Source organism: Podarcis liolepis (assembly GCF_965112155.1).
Source record: "Podarcis liolepis genome assembly, chromosome: 8".
Lineage (NCBI taxonomy): Eukaryota > Metazoa > Chordata > Lepidosauria > Squamata > Lacertidae > Podarcis > Podarcis liolepis.
The window spans coordinates 22602275-22620065 of NC_139560.1; the positions used below are offsets into that span (position 1 = coordinate 22602275).

A 17791-nucleotide genomic window follows, 5' to 3' on the forward strand; every position below is an offset into this window, starting at 1 on the left:
GCAACTCCCAACCACAGATACAATTATACCACAAGTACAATTCAAGCATTTACCAAGCCACTGAAAGTCTTTACATTGTGTGGGGAAAGATGCATCTCATCACCTCCACCACATAAGAAGAGTTTGGATTTGATATCCTGCCTTTCACTCCCCTTCAGGAGTCTCAAAGCGGCTAACATTTTCCTTTCCCTTCCTCCCCCACAACAAACACTCTGTGAGGTGAGTGGGGCTGAGAGACTTCAAAGAAGTGTGACTGGCCGAAGGTCACCCAGCAGCTGCATGTGGAGGAGCGGAGATGCGAACCCGGTTCCCCAGATTACGAGACTACCGCTCTTAACCATTACACCACACTGGCTCTCACACATAGACAGTGCCATGTATGAACCAGACACTCTATACAGAGACCCAACTGTGGAGATGGACAATTCACATGATCTTCAACAATCATGGTCAGGGATGGTAGAAGTTGTAGTCAAATAACATCTGAAGACCACTGGTTCCCTACTCCTACTCTAGCAGCTACCAAGCACAAGCCTCACACATTATAGGTAAAAGATAAAGGACCCATGGACAGTTAAGTCCAGTCAAAGGCGACTATAGGATTGCGGCGCTCATCTCGCTTTCAGGCTGAGGGAGCCGGCATTTGTCCACAGACAGCTTTCCAGGTCATGTGGCCAGCATGACGAAACCACTTCTGACACAACGGAACACCATGACGGAAACCAGAGCGCACAGAAACACCGTTTACCTTCCTGCCACGGTAATACCTATTTATCTACTTGCATTGCTGTTCTTTTGAACTGCTAGGTTGGCAGCAGCTGAGACAGAGCAATGGGAGCTCACCCCATCGCGCAGATTCAGACCGCTGACGTTCTGATAAGCAAGTGCTTTAGATCACAGCACCACCAGCTCCCATAACACATTACAGTATAAGACACTGCTATTAAGGGTATTGGGGGAACACACCCAAAATGAGGATAAACTATTAATTTCATTTATTTAAAAAATGCAAACTTGTTACCCAGGTAGAATAGCATCTGCTTTGCATGCAGAAAGTCCTAGATTTGATCCCCAGCATCTCCAGGTAGGGCTGGGGGAGGTTTCCTGTCTGCAACCATGGAAAGTCATTGCCCATCAGCATAAATGCTGAGCTAGATGAGCCAGTGGCCCTAAGTCAGTTTAATGTAGCTTCCTATGTTCCTGCCTGACTTTTTAATTACAGCCAGTTCTGGGGGGTGGTACCAGAAAATTGGAGCAAAACAAGATTTAGTTGGCACGTAATTGATTCTGTTAACCCTTCTGCCTTCTACCCTACCAGTTCTAATGGGCACCAGCCACTACAGTTCCAGAATATGTATCACTTTAAACTTGCTTAAATTAAAGCACAAAGGTGCTCTTCCCCTACAGCCTGTTTAACAGAGTCTCCATCCCTGGTGGTTCCCATCCCTAGTAGATTTGTGGTCCCAGTCCCTGGTACACACTGTCTCTATTCCCATCCTTTTTAATGAATTTATTTAGGTATGCAACACACAAGAAAGAGAAAAAAATGGGAAGAAAAAATAATCCTCCCAATGGCCCACCCCACACAGTGTTAACAGTCCATGAGTAGTTCACAGAAGTTCTTTATTGAAGTCTACTATAGTGCTTATATGAAGTCCAATATTGTCCAGTGGCAGGAGATGTGAACAAGCAAGAAGACCAATACATACCCTTCCATCAACCATGTCATGAAGGTCTATTTTCCCTTTTCGTTAGATTCTGCAGGAGCCTTTTCAAAACTTTTGTTAGTATGAGTTGAAAGTATTGCCATTGAGAATGAGGTACATGACATCTCCAGGAATACACATATAAATGTACCCACAGAATGAAGGAATCTACACAGATACAGAAACCCAACCAAGGGGGCACTTCCAGACTGTCACTATTTTCAGGAGGGATTCAATCAAATGCTGGTAAATTAAGGTTGCTCAATTAAAGCTGATTTGGAACTCTTGTGCCACAAACCTGCTCCCCCAAAAGATTGGACTTTGAAAAAAACACACCAAAACTTCAGAATAGTTTCTAATTTTCCACATGAGTGGCTTCAGATATCATTAAGTGTTTCATTACAGCCTCACAGTACCATCCTTCTTTGCTTTGTTTGGATACGTAATGAGTAATAGATTGGGACTGTGACTATGTTAAAAGAAAGAATACAAAATCATATGGATGGGAAAGAGTTGCAAGGATTGACTTTTTATTATAATAGTTAATTTAAAATGTTCATCTTTCTATGAATTTGTCTTGTTGATTATTTGGAATTCTTCTCAGATATGTCCATATATTCTGTAACCACTCTTTTAATGTTGGAGCCGTTTTTTTTCTTTCCAAAGCTGACCAATGCATAATCTTGTTCCTGGTAATAAACTAGCAACCAATTTTAAGTCGGTATTTTTCACTTCTGTTTTTAATATACACAAAAGGGTATTCTTAGAGCTTCTTGACATATTAAATCCTCTAATTTCCTGAACTGTGTTGAGAACCAAATTCCAGATTTGGTTTGTTGTTGTTTTTTACACAACTCCAGAAAATATGAAGATAGCCAGCCCTTAATCTCCTACATCTCCAGCAAAATAAGTTTATCTTAATTTATGGGGTGTAAGATACCACTGATTGGTGGGTTTTTAAAAACTTTCATTTAGATTAGTGCTTATTGTTTTTGATATTGTTTTAAAAATCCATATCCACTATGTTTGTCTTATGGTCAAACTTTCAGGCAGTTGACCACATGCAGCATCTTTTGTTGGAACCAGATTTGTAAGTTTATAGTAGAATACAGTTGATTCTCTGTAAACTCATTTATTAGCATGGATGTTAAGGGTGATAAACTCAGTGCCATTTTCTATGGCAGGGAAAGACTTTCTGAGATACAAAAAGTGATGGGGAAATGCACTGTAATGTGTAGGATAACATTGCTTTGACACAATGTCATCTAACCTCCCTGCAACCAAATAAGAATGAATGCTCATTAAATAGCCATTCTGCTCTTAATCTCTCCACAAACAAAGCAGCACAAATTTCAATAAACTGATGATCCAGAAACACGCAGACATACAGGGTTCTAATATTTACTAAGCTGGTAAGAGTGTTCAAGTGACTGAATACAGGCTTGCCCCTCTCCTCTCTACAAACCAGAGAAAGTTCCATATGTTCCAGGTACTACATATAATACACTACAGCTTGTGAAGTTCAGTTAGAACTTTTAATAAGATATTACAGGAAAATATCTGTTTCCAACCAAAATAATAAATGTATTTGATATTAAATCACAAGATTCAGAAGCCCAACCCTGTGCAGATTTACTCAGAAGTGAGTCCTGCAAAGTTCAATGGGGAGTTTACCCCAAAGTAAGTGTGTATGGGATTGCCACCTAAAAAGTACTAAACTGAAGCAGAATAAATCACATAAATGAATACAGCGTGCAGCTGGTAGAGAAGAGCTTACAGTAATGTGCAATGCGGGTGGGTCACACTAATAGCCTGGTTGTGAAAATAAGTACACAAGAGTGTTCTTGTTTTCATAAATGAACTGTGGGAGGGCGTATGATGACATAACACCAACGCATATTAGGCATGGTCAATGAACATGGCCCAAGATAATATGGGTAAGCTACTGGCACAGCTGAAAGATATAATTAAACACATATAGTATCTTCCTTTCACTCTTAGCAACACATGTATTTCCACAGCTAATACTGACAACACTGGATAATACTACTAGTCCCCACTCTGGCTTTTTATTGAGGAAATCCCATAGAAGTACCATCAGCAATGATGTCTCAGAGCTGAGACTCTAAATGTATAGGTTAGGCCTAGGAGCCAGAATAGAAAACATACACATTTTTTTGGCAAAGTGATAGCCACCATTGTGAGCCAAGAAAAGAAAGCCAGGAGGAATCTCATTATATTACACTGAATAGAATTGTCTTGACTAATCAGAACACAACAATGCTATTTGGTTACTGACCCACAGACATATGGCTCCAACTCTCTGCTTTCACTATAGCTTTGGGAGTCTGGTCTGCATAAGTCTAATATCATAATATTGTTATGCACATATGTGGGACTAATTCAAGCTTTTTAAGTTCACACTTAAACACACAACATGATATTCCAAATTTATAAAGTTTTCTACTCTACTTTCTTTCCCAGATCCTTTCTTTGAAGAAAGAAAGTTCCCCCCCCAACCACCACCCATGGGGGGAAATATGGGATCTCCATATATTTTCCCATTCAGGACAAAAAGCAGCTGAAGAGGCATATTGAAGAGAAAAATTGTTCACCACTCAAAATCCCCACTTCAAGTCACCTGCAGCTACTTTGCATTAACAAAAACTCTGATGAGAAAATCAGTCGGGGAACTACAAGCACAACCATAACAGGGCCTTAAAGCTTTGAATATTAACAATAAGATGGTATATATTATTCCTTTAGTTTGGAACATACATGCAACACCACAATAACAGAACCTTGGCTAGAATGTATACCACAAAATAGGAAAGGTACGATGGGGCCAAGAGGATGCCCATGTGGTTAAAGATAAGAGGCAAGAAGGTTTCCTTGAGAATTCCAAATAATAAAAACATAATCCACAAACCAGTTGCTGCTAGCTATATATTCTTCTCTATTTAGTATAATTATTCATGTTGTTCATTGACCTTAGCCCTTTTCAAACAATGTTCACTGAATACATGGAACAGAAGCAGAATACTCATGCCTGGCCTCCACACATCCAAGAAATGAATAGAACACATGCATGTACAAGTTGAACATGTGTAGTCTCTTTCTATGACATTATAAACCTTACAAAAATACATCTCAGATCCTGCATGCAGAACTTAAAACATGTATAACTGGATATACACAGACTCTGTTCGGACTTCCAGCTTAAACATACAGAGATCAGGGACAGGACAGGAGGCACAATACTGCACTCCTCTCCATATGTGTGATTATCACCTTAGCAGATCATGGTCTAGTGGTTCTTTTGGAAGTACATGGGCTCATCATGAGAATCCCAATAGCCATGGCCCCATGAAGAATCCAAAAATGCAGATAGGTGTGACAATCCATTTTATTTATACATAAAAATAAGAGCAACTGCACATAGCTGAGCCAGCCCACCCAGGGTGGGGCAAGGTGAGGCAACCGCCTCAGATGGCAGTATTCACAGGGACAGCAGATCCCAACACAGATGTTTACTGTGCCCCACCTTGTTACTGATGTAGATCTTCACTCACCCCTTCTTCCCTCGTGGGGAGGGAGGTGGGAGTTTATGGTTCGCCTCAGGTGCCAAAATGTCTTGGCCCTGCCCTCGTACATAGCATAATATTCAGAGGACAAAGCTAAAATGGGTTAACTCTGCTTGTCATTGGTTCTGGCTCCACCTACTGTTGGTTGGTTGCCTTACATGCTACCAGTTTCAAGAGGCACTAGTAACCACTGCATAAACCTGTTTATATCACATCAGCTCATACAAGATTCAGATTTTAGTCATTTAGAATTCTTAACATGGAAACAAATAAGATTACGTGTTTATCTAACTCCACAATTAATCCATATGGCATTAAGAACAACTAATTTCTAGGGAACTTCCAAGTTGCTTAGGAATGTGGTTTTATAAAACAAACTGGAAATACCAGACACGCTAAAATGCTTTTCTAAAGAAAGAATTAACACCCTGTGATTGCTGAGTAGTTAGTCTCATATTTCTGAATATTTTAATTCTACAGTTTTAGCAATCTGAAGCAACATACATCAGGGCAAACTTAGGTCTTTCAAATTTTAGTGAGACCCTGTGTAAGGCCACATTTCACCTTCAGTTCTGTTAAATTCACGACATCATAGTTGCGACATCCTGTGGCGCCTCCTAGGCTTGGTGTCCAGTGTGGCAGAACCGGTTGCACTGCCCCAAATCTGCCTCTGCAGATACATTTGCTTACAGCTCTGGTTTAATATACCTGAACTATCGTTGTAATGTATGTTTTGTTTCACAGCTCTGATGGAAGCTGTTGGTATACCCCCAATTTCATCTTAATTCATGAGCACTTGGCACATGAAGGAAGAGATGGACTATTCTGCTCCGAACCAGAGGTGTAGGGATTATTCTGTTGGGAAGGTTGGGGGATTAGGGCGGGGGGGGGAGAGAGTTTGAATGTTGAAGTTAATCCCTGTTGGAATTAATGGCATCTTTATTTTGTGCTGATGGAATATGATAATAACACTGAAATTACTATGATGCATAATAGATCTATTGCCTGGTATATGCTGTGTAATTTTAAATTAATCTTATAGTGCCACACTTAGCTGAAATAACTTGCAACGTAAATGACCTGAGTACACCAAATAAAAGAAGAGGGATATGGTCTGCTTTAAAGTGAGTTAACCCAGACCTTTTTTTTTTTACAAGATATACATTAAATAAATAAAAAAGAGAAACACAATACTGATACAAAATCCCTCTTCCAATGCAGAGGTGGAGATTGGTACACTTCACGAGGTACTTCCAAAGGTACAGGGTCAGCAAATTTGAAATAAAGTCATAAAAATGCTTTAAAGATAGCACATTGCTGTACATGTGCCCAGACAGACTATATGGAATTAATCACAACACATTCAACCTTTGCTAGTGGGAATGCAATTTCCTAGGCTCTCTAGTACACACATGTGATGGTTCAACCTCAAAATTATTCCCTTTTGGGAGAAAATTTTTCAACCAATTAATTTAAATGATTGGGCAATCGCTACAACCAGACCCAAAATAAGCCCTATTATCTTATTTTACCCCTCAGATTAATAACATAACCAATAATGACTTCATCCCCCATTTATTAACTGCAGCTACATTAGTGATTGCAAAAAAATGGGAAAACTTTAAATGCAAATCTTTTTGAGGCCTGGATTTCCTAGGTATGAGATATCTTGCTTTGAACAAATTAACCATTTCACAAAACGAATATTGATCAAGTGGAAGAATCACACCTTCTATACGACATGGTATCCTTTTATTGACTTTGTTAAGACAATCGAACACGCTTTTCATCCTTCATCAACTCATGGAAACTTATGGAGAGACATTTTCATTTGATTGCCGTTCTTGAAACATCTAAAACTACAGCCATAGCCACTATTTTTCTTTCTTTTCTGTGCAGTTACTAAGCTCTGTTTTCCTTGTATGAGTATGTTTTGTTATTTGAAATTAAGAATCAATAAAAAAAAAGAACAGACCTTAAGGATTGGCAAAAGTTAGAAGGGTAGTTCAGTGATAAAGTTATAATAAATTTATAGAAAACAAATAAATTCAGTATGAAAAAAATCACTAAAAGATATTCATAGGCTTTCAAAAGAATAACTTTGCATAAAATCAATAATATTAAATTGAGGCTTCTCCACTGCATAGCAAGAAAACTAACAGAACTTTTATCTGTCTCAGTCAAACAATAAGTACACTACCTGCATGTAGGACTCTGATTCACAGCCTGGATTTTTAACTATAAAAAAATATTTAAATACAATAATCAAGTTGCAAAGCCCAAGTAATAATACCATACATCAACCATGTTCAGGAAGATCCAAGGAAAACTCTCACACACCAGTAGAGGTGTGATGGGGAAAACATTTTGTTCCATTTCTCTTTAGCCTTTGTATTACTAGCAGATAAATAAATAATATTGATGCTTCAGAATAGTTATTTGGTTGACATAAGGGAGAGAGAGAGCCATTTAAATAAACTTAAAAGTAATACTCAATATACCCTTATATGTTCAGTTTTTAATATCCTTGATGTATAATTCTCTAACACTAGATTAAGCTTAAGTCTGAGTCTCCGAACTTTGCCATTTCTGTCACAACCATCACATCTTTAAATTAAAAAATGAGCCATTTTTTCATATGGTCTCATTAAGGGAAATCCATTTATGCATGATGGTAAACACAGAAGACAATATCTGCCTTGCAACTTGACAGATATTGTAAAGGAATGACACAGTGATGATGTAGGTAAATATGTGTACATAAATATCAGGGGCATTCACACAACTGATCTGAAAACTCAAGCTCTTCATGCATATCAGTCATCTTAATTTTGAAGGAGTTCTGCGCATGAAGTTCATGAAAGAAGCTGGTCCCCTACAGAGCAGGAAGCATTCCTAACCAACCAAACCTGAAGCCAGGTTCAATTTCCTTTTGCCAATTAAAGATTGAAAAGCAGCTTCAGTTATATAGCTAATCCTATAGATGCTAACTGAGCAGTAAGTCACAATGAGTTCAGCAAGATTTACTACCCAGCAAGCATGCACAGGATTGCAGCCTCAATTTGAAAGATGTTCTTATAAGGATGTTATATATTATTTAAACATACTCTGTGGTATGTTTTAATGCTATAGCAGTACTTAGTCTACAGATAGCGGCTTACTTACGTCTGGGGCTCCTTTTCATTTTGTTGTTTTTGCTGTGGCTGAAGAACGTTATTTACCAGCTCAGTGATCCCACTAAAGGGAAACCACCTGTTTAAATAAGCAAATAATGTGACTGAATAACCAAATAAAATCACACTAGCATAAATGCTTTCTTACCCAATAATAATAGTCATATAAAGGCAGAAAAGCTAAAGCCAATGGGAATGTTCACTGCAATTAAGTCAGCCACTAATAGGATGTAAGGGGAAATAAAGTTTTACATTTAAATAGTCCAGAAGCAGGTAGCAAGAAACTACATCCAGCTAATATGTGGATGAAGTAAGAAGCCGCAAGCAGCTCTTACAAGCCAATCAGAAAGCAGATGACTACCAGCAGCCTATCAGATATTAGTGAAACCTAATACCATCAAAAGGTGCAGAAAGCAGAATATGGCAAAGGTAGAGAAGTCAAGCCCACTACACTTTTAAGATTTTTTTACTTACTGTGTCGCTTGTGGTTTTTGTTCTTCTTTCACCCTAAAAAAATAAGTTTGTGCAGCTGAGTGCAGTGTACTAGAACACAAATCCTATCTGCAGTCCTCACCCTCTCACTCGACAGGCAACAGAAAGAATGCTGTCATTTCCCTGTTCACTTGCCAAAACTTGTATCTAGACAAGTTTTCCACTAGGCTAATGATATTATTACAATATCACAATCATCTTCAGATGAAGGGTGGTATACAAATTTAATAAATAAAATAAAATAAAAACACCTAAAATTCTTAATTACTGTTGTGACATTTCATAATGAACACCTAGTTCTTTCAACAGAATTAATTTAAATAATGAAAATTAATTATTTTAATTAGCTATGTGACCTACAGTATATATTGAACCATAAGCTAATATATTCAATTTAACATTATTTTAGTCACTATAAACAATAAAAAGGGCTACAAATAAAAATATTTTTAAAATTTTAATGAAACAGAACAAATTGCAAGTATTTTGCATCTCTTCACATATTTGTAGAAGAGTTAATCACTCTGTTTCTCTGTAAAGTAAATACATTAAGTTTGTGATGAAATGCTTGGCTCAAACTGCTTTCAACCTGTGATGATCCTTGTTGCAATAATCATCAGAAGCACACAACAGTGTACAAATCCTAAGAGCAAGTAGATAAAAGCTTAATTTCATCCTCCACATGAAATCTAATCAAACAAGTGTGAACAAGACTAGTTAACACATTCCCTAGTTTAACAAAGCATTCTAAAATCTAACAGACAACTTCCATTTATATTTTGTTATTTTGTTACACTTTTCATATGAAATGTTTTAAAAATTCAATGTTTCATTAACAATGTTGCAAGCAGAATATTTTAAACACTCTGTGTTTAGAGCCATACCATATGCTAGGTCAGCCTTCCCCAATCTGAGAGCACCAGTTCAGGGAAGGCTATGCTAGGTCATGCTAGTCTTCATTTACTGAAATCCAGTCACTCTTCCTGTACAAAAAGTGCCAAATGTGTCCCATGCTGCTGCCTCAGAAATGTGGGAAATTGAAGCTCCTTAAGTGGATGCAAAATTCCAATTGTTGCTTGTACACAATGCTATGAGCTAGCATGGCAAGTATTGCCAACATGCTGCCCTTCAGATTTTGTTGGACTTAGAATTATAGAATTGTAGAGTTAGAAGGGATCATGAGGGCAATGCTTCAATTCCCAGCCAGCATGATCAGTGCCCAGGTGCAATGTAATGCATGAGACTGTCGAATGAGGTTTCTCAACAGTCTCTGCTGTGAGCTGCATATCTGACCTAGGGAACAGAGTTGTATTGCTGGAAAAGGGAGGGAAAGCAGGGAGAAAGACAGAAAACAGACAATAAGACTTTACTGTAGCCTTTGACACATAAGATGTATGTGTTTAGGATCCATCCTATTTTTGTTATTGCAAGATGCTTTATATTGGTTTTAAATTAATGTAACCCAACCTGGGATCTTAGGGTGACAGGTGGGAAATCAATTTAAGCAAGCAAGCAAACAAACAAACAAATAAATAAATAAATAAATAAATACTGTAGCTTGGGAGCAGGCGTAGGAAGGCTAGTGAAGCACCAGTGGGGACTCAAAATGTGAAAAGAAAAACCATGCTAGCAGTTTAGATAGAAAGGTAGCCTTGGGTTTGTCGCTAGTTAAAGTGACTCTCTGGGAAATGCCCTGAAGATGTGGAGCCTCACTTAGTGCTGAAGCTGAACTAATGAACAGGAAAGTCTAGACGGTTTCACTTTTAAACCAGTACTTTTATCATACCATCCCCTAAAGTGACACCAAGTCTTCCTGTTTACCTACCCCACCAAATCAACTGTTAATTCTCAGAATACGAGTTAGTGTGATTTTTGAACCTGATGAAGTGCCTTTGGCTACTGATCTGAGGGAGAGGCAGCAGGGAGGCTGATGCAGTGCAAATCCATTGGTGGAGGCTATATGGCACTCCTGCTGGTGTATTTGCACCACACCAGCCTCTCTGCCATCTTGCCGCTCCGTCTCCTTCTTGGTAAGCAGCAGCCACTCAGCTCTTGGAAGGTCAAATGAGCACTGTTACCCCACCATACCATCTGCTACTCAATATACTCCTGAGGTTTTTTTGGTGAAATTGCACAGGGCAATGGAGACAATTACTACAGCAGCTTATTTTCATGCTAGAGGGATATGGAAATAGTCAATGCTGGGTCAGCTGGAAAAATCACGCTGAATGAGTTACACACACAAATAACTGGAATAAGGCCATCAAGCTTCATTTCCTTGATTTTCTACTGAAAGGCAAAGCCCAAAAGCTATTCAGAGGCCTAACACAAGGGGATCTGCAAACCTACACCTCAGTTCAGAATGCATCGCAGCAAGTGGGGGGGGGCTCCAGTTCAGAGGCTTAATTAGACCCACCGGGCTTCTGAATTTGGCCTCTGAAGCCATTTTGGACAAACCATGATCACTAGTTAGTCACATGATCTACTTTCTCCAATCTAAGCACTCAGTGCTAACATCATAGATAAGCCTCTTCCTGTTCTTTGACAGTAAAAGGCAGCAGGCAAATGTTTCTCTCCTACCTTAGCGCTGTGGTCCAACAACGCTAAGATCAAACATAATAAAAATGTTGCCTGATCTTTAAGAGTAAAAGGCAGCATTTCCGCAGAAGAGGGGGGCATGCTGTTTTTCACTCTTAAATTCACTGCCTGTATGTGTCTGTCTGCCTCTAAGTCTGTGTGTGTGCACACCTGTCTGCTTTATTTTTTTTATTTATGTTTATGTTTTTGTTTTGTCTTTATCTCTGCCTGCTTCCTGATTAGAGTGACAAACAAACCCCTGTGTTGCAATAACTTTATGGTTTCAGCTTGCGTTGTGATGCTTGTGATGCCAGATTTGATATACTGTACCTTTAAATTTTCTTACTTTGTTCTTAATTGTTTGTTATTTGACACACCTGTGAATAACTTTAAGTTCTTACATGGGTTTTATCAGCATCACTGGTTAGTGAGCTCTGATCCACAAGTATTATATTTACCTGTATGAATATTCTAAAAATTACTTGGTATATATTCCTTATTTATTATTTATTCATTTTGCTGGTTGCTCAGTTTTATTTTTGTTATTCATTGTATGTATTGTATTTAATTTCATCATCAGCTGATGAATATTCATCTTCAAAACAGTTGATCCAATCCGGATATACTGTTCTGCTTGTTTGCTGTTTGCTATTGAATTCGTTACGTTGGAGCACCCACTACAATACTTATTGGACATTGAAAGCATCCTGCCTGCATCATGGTGTTCATCGCCAGTAACTCTTTACGTTGACTACTCTTTGGTTATGGACTAACATATATATTATTTGGATATTATTTGGAAATTGTAAATTTTGGATGACATTCTGCTACCAATAATAATACATTTATTACATTCATTAGCCACATGTTGCCGCTGTATTTGAGCAGATGCTTCCTTATTAGAATCAAGCACCTTTCAGTAATGAGAGGCAAGCAGAAAAGGAACCTCTCCAAAATTTTGGATATTCCCTGAGACTCTAGTCTGCCAATTTCCCCAGACTATAATGACAACTTCCTCGCTAAAAGTCACTTTATGGCCCATGTAGCTGAGGGAAACCGAAAAAGCTCTCTATATGAAGGAAGTCACTGAGATAGTCTCAACGTTAAACATGCCCCAAAAACACTTGATAACAGCACCACTTCAACTGCAAAAGTGCATGAGATGAAAGCAGAAACTGCTGCAGCTATAGGAAAGTCAAAACTCCCAAAGTTGATAAATACATGAAAGCAATGTAGTGTGTAGCATGTTATCAGAAAACTGAAAGCAGCAAGAAAACCATGCAGACCCAAAGAGGCAGAAAACGTGAGGGCAGGCCAATGGGACAAAGCACACCACCACAAACAGATTCCTGGGAGAAAAGAATTAGAAGACTTTTACTGAAAATGTAGCAGGAAATATCATTTTAAACATGAGCACCACAGCAATGTAATTTAAAGATGCCAAGAAACTTCACCAGGTGAGAGTTATGAGACGACTTTCCACCTGGAAACTGGCATGCCTCACTTAATATATCCTGCAAACCAATGAGATAGAGTCAAAATAAATGTTATGGACCTCCATCTTATATTTTGATTGATTCTGGGGCATTTTCCTTGTATATGCACAATTCTAGAAAGCACCACTAAAGATGACTGGAGAACCTGAAGTCTTTGCAAACCAGACTAAGTTCAGAGTCATGTGAATATGGCAAACCACCAGCATCCTAAACATGTTGTCTATCTTGTGAATGTTTGGCCACATCTTTCAAAGAAGCATAGTGGGAACTGAATTTCCCTAATCAGTATGATGTTGACCTGAGTTTTAAGGACCTTTGTACTGTGTAGGATACAGGAGCAGCCAGCAGGTGGAGCAGTACTATTGAGCCATCTTCCCAACACTGGCACTGTTGCCTGCTACCCAGGCAGGACATCGGGAAGATTAGGGCTCTATGGGTGCCCCGTCATAGCCAATCTGGTACTCCTATCAGTGTGCCCAAACTCACCATGACCCCACCCTTAAACCATACCAGCAAGCAGTAACAACACCAGTGTTGGGAGTGTGGCTTCACAGCACTGTGCTAGCCACTTCTGGAAATATAAAATGCTTTCCATGACACCCATTATGAGGTAAAGCAGAGATAAAGAGTTACAATGGAACAAGCAGTATCCTCAAAAAGTGAAATATGCTTGGAAGAGGGTGGGAGTGAGAGGAAGGCATATCATTAGGCCAACATGAATTTCTTGTTGCCCAAACCATAGCCAGGATTCAGAAAGACTATATCCCAGCAATGTGTGACGACAGAATCTCAAGCTGTGCATTAGGGGACAAATCTGGGAGCATTCCATTCAGATGTGGTGGTTATGAAGATGTTGCTGCCAAAGTACTAGCAACATAGCCAAATATTGGCACCATACTAGCATGGGCATAGCCAGGATTTATTGTGGGGACAGAACCGAGTTATCAGTGACACAACAGGTTAACCAGCCAAGTATTTTTATTTATTTATTTTATTTAGAGGGGTGGCTGACACACACACACACACACACACACCCCGCTACACCCATGCATACTAGAGGGAAAGGGGAAGGTTTTGCAAAGACAAAAAAATGACATAAACACCCACTGCACACTGAAATCTCTCCTTTCATTGGAGCAAAGGTGGAACTCAACAGTGCCACCTGCTGGGAAGGTTTTTTTACAGAAAAATATATTTTTAAAAAACATGCTAAATTGTTGGGGGGAGGGGCAGATACAGCTCACAGGCTGCGAGTTTGAGTTTGACACCTCTGCCCTAGACCTACTTGCAAGTGTATATTGATTCTCTATCCTGGATATGGCCAGTGGCTACTGGTAAGTAGAAGGAAGCCCTGATGACTGACTGAAGCTACTAACAAGCAGGGATTTTTATAATTTTATGCCTTTTGGATTCTAGCACTCTTTGGATATTTCAAAGATTGGTGGTTGTTGTCTTGGTAAGCCTACAGGACATATATTTCCTAGTATATATTGATGACATAATTGTCATTGGGAGATATTTTAAAGAACACCTGCTGAAAATTAAGCCTGTACTGTACTTGAGACGCAAACTGCTACTTGTTTGAAATGCAGTAAGATACCTACATCGTATAATCTCCAAAGATGGGATACAATAGACCCTGACAAAGTAGAAGCTATTTGATCTCAGCCAACACCGCAGTCAATCACTAAGGTATGGAGTATTGTTATCTAAGTTTTTATTATACACTATTCATTGCTAACTACCACAATTGTCCAGCAATTACACAAATTATCAGAGAAAGAGCAAATGTACCAGTAGAACTTAATAAGAAGTGTTCTTAAAGTTAAAGAAAAGGCTGTTTCTGGGTTACCCAGGCCTTCCACCTAACATTTATTCAGGATACAAATGTCAGTGACTGGTATTGGTGTGGTCCTAATATAACAAAATGGTGCAGTAAGGAGAGAATGGCTGCATATGCTAGGAGAATCCTCAGTAAAGTTGAGACCACTCCACTACAGAGAAAAAACTGCTGGCTATAGTGACATTTACTTAAGATTTTCAACATATCCTCAGGGGTGGGGGGAATCCTGCTAAGGACAGATCACAATTCACTTCAATGGCTTCATAACTTCCATGAGCCACAAGGACAGTTGGCACATTGGCTTGAACACCTGGCTCAGTTCCAGTACCAGATTAAGCATTGCACAAGAAAACAACACAAAAATTCTCATGCTCTGTCCAGATGGTCAATTCTAGATGATGCTAACAAGGATTCTGGGGCCATGGGAAAACATACTGATACTTTAATCATAATGCTGATATCAGGAGAAACCACTGCTGGAAGTGAAGGAGGAATCTCATGATGATGATGATGATGGAGGAGGAGATGGAGCCACTGCCTTAAAAGAAGCCCAAGTCATGGATTCAATTATTCCATGCCTAAGAAACTGAAAGGCGGGAGAACAAGAGTTCCAAGTTGAGGCACCATGTAACCCAAATTTGCTTCAATACAAAGAGGCTTTGCCTGATTTATAGCCATAGCAAGGGCTACTAGTTAGGTGTCAAAGGGCATTGAGAAGCATGACTTTTCATACACTAATAGATTCCACAGGGATCAGTCCTGAGTATCTTTGAAGCACTAAACTGCAGCAAAGCAGGAGTAAATTTGGGAATAGAGAAGCTATCCCAAATAGTCCAAAGTCAGTACTACTGGCCTGGATGGTTCACATCTGTAAAAGACTGGGAGAAGTTATGCTATACCTGCAGAACTCACAAAACAACTTTTATTACACACATAGCTCCCACAGTGACCACACAAACAGGTAGTCCTCTAGAGCTAGTCACAACCAATATTCTGAGACACCTGCCTCAGATGGAAATGAGGAAAAAATGCATCCATTATTGCAACTCATTCTACACAGGCTGCCCTCAAAACGGAACAGGCAAATTACTGGCTGGGGTTCCATTTAGAACTCATTTAACCTGTTTTAACTTAGCTTCACTGGTTGCCAGTTCATTTATGGGATCAATTCAAGGTTCTGAGCCTTTAAGTTGCAAATATCTGAAAGACTACCTCCTTACCTACATATCTTTTCAGTTGTTAAGACTGGATAATCATAGTGAGAACACAGAACACTCCACTGGCTTGATGACTATCAACTGGATTAGCTGGAACATAAGAAGCTGTAGTCTAGCAACTTTTGGAAAACAATACACTAGCTACCTCAGAGCTGGTACTATCATTAGGCAATCTAGGCAGCCGACTAAGGCCTGAGTCCTGACCTCAGAGGGGCACAGTACTGACCTTTGAGTAGCACAATTTTAAACAGATTAGATTTTGTTATATCTTATAATCTTCTGATAATATTTTTCTTCTCTTTTATATTTTGAAGAATTTTATCATTTTTGAAGTAATCCATACATCAGAACTGTTAGACCATAGAGCTGATTAGAGGTTATGTGATTGATTGATTGATTGATTGATTGTGAAAATGCACTTAATTTTAAATCTTCCAGTCATATCTTAATTTTATTTAGAAAGTGTATACATTTTTCTAGTGAGCTATGGCTGATACAAAACAACCATCTGGAACTCGGTACCTCAAAAAAAAGGAAGAAAAAACTAAGGAGCAAGTAAAGCAAGAGGTGTTCTTCCTGAAATATATTTGTGCACAGAAAGCAATTGAAGAACAAGCATATGACTACACTGGTACCTCTGGTTACGAACTTAATTCGTTCCGGAGGTCCGTTTTTAACCTGAGGTACCACTTTAGCTAATGGGGCCTCCCGCTGCCACCATGCCACCAGTACGTGATTTCCGTTCTCATCCTGGGGCAAAGTTCTTAACCTGAGTTACTACTTCCGGGTTAGCGGAGTCTGTAACTCGAAGTGTTTGTAACCTGAAGCATTTGTAACCTGAGGTACCACTGTATACTGTTGTTGAAACTAGCACTGAGGGAGATAGATATGGTGCTCCTACTACAAATAATATAAACTCTAAGACAGAAGTTTTGCAAATTGGAGATATTTCTGGAAATATTTCAGGAAAAAGAGGATGTCAAGAAAAGTGAGAGTACTGCAAAGTCTGAAAAAGATGGCATTGTGCCTGACTTGAATTACGGTGACTCTGTTAAATGGCCAAAATTACTGTGATAATTTGCAATAGTTTATCATACAGCATGGACCACTGCAGTTTGCAGGAGTACCAACTAGGCCCCACAATGGTGGGTGCCCCAGGCCATGGGTGCCATGCAGTGTGCATGGCCCTGGCACCAAAAATTGTGGGTGCCCGGCCTCCTAATGGGAATTTTTGTGGGTGTTCAGGCACCCAGGGGCCTAGGGAGCTGGCACCTATAGCAGGTTGTATCACATGATTTCCCCAAAGACTAAAAAACAGAATATTTTATACTATACCCTACAAAGGGAGACTATATTCAGTCTCAGAAGATACGGTTTTCTTGTTTTTGCTGTAAGTTGTTCAGCAAAAAGAAATGGTACATCAACCCTACAAGAAACAGGTTCAAAAGACTGGAGGAACATTGGAGCAATTCTGTTTTCACATGAGGAATTCTGACCATTTAGCAAACTATCAGACCTTGAAAAAAATTGAACTATGCTTATCTAAAGGAAAAACAATTGATGATATTAAGCAGCCAAAAATTGGGCAAGACTAATAATATTGGTGACAAATCTTGGGACACTTGAATGCTTTGGTCAGAGTTCTTGGCATGCAAAAATTGGCATTCTGTGGTGCAGCTGAAAAGTTGTACAGTGCTAGTAAT

The 17791-nt window shown here is 39.1% G+C and overlaps 1 protein-coding gene across 21 annotated transcripts in view; it reads right to left on the reverse strand.

Moving 5' to 3' along the window:
* Window positions 1–17791, reverse strand: part of RIMS2 (regulating synaptic membrane exocytosis 2) — a 349035-nt gene that overhangs the window by 297084 nt on the left and 34160 nt on the right. For 12 of the 21 annotated variants that reach the window (XM_083516445.1, XM_083516469.1, XM_083516448.1 and 9 more), the window contains exons 2-3: window positions 8938–8970; window positions 8456–8542 (exon numbers count right to left, since the gene is read on the reverse strand). The exons of the other annotated variants lie outside the window; for them this stretch is intronic. In XM_083516445.1, coding sequence (XP_083372571.1) covers window positions 8456–8542; window positions 8938–8970 — 120 coding nt within the window. The remainder of the gene's footprint in view (window positions 1–8455; window positions 8543–8937; window positions 8971–17791) is intronic. 21 annotated transcript variants of the gene reach the window in all.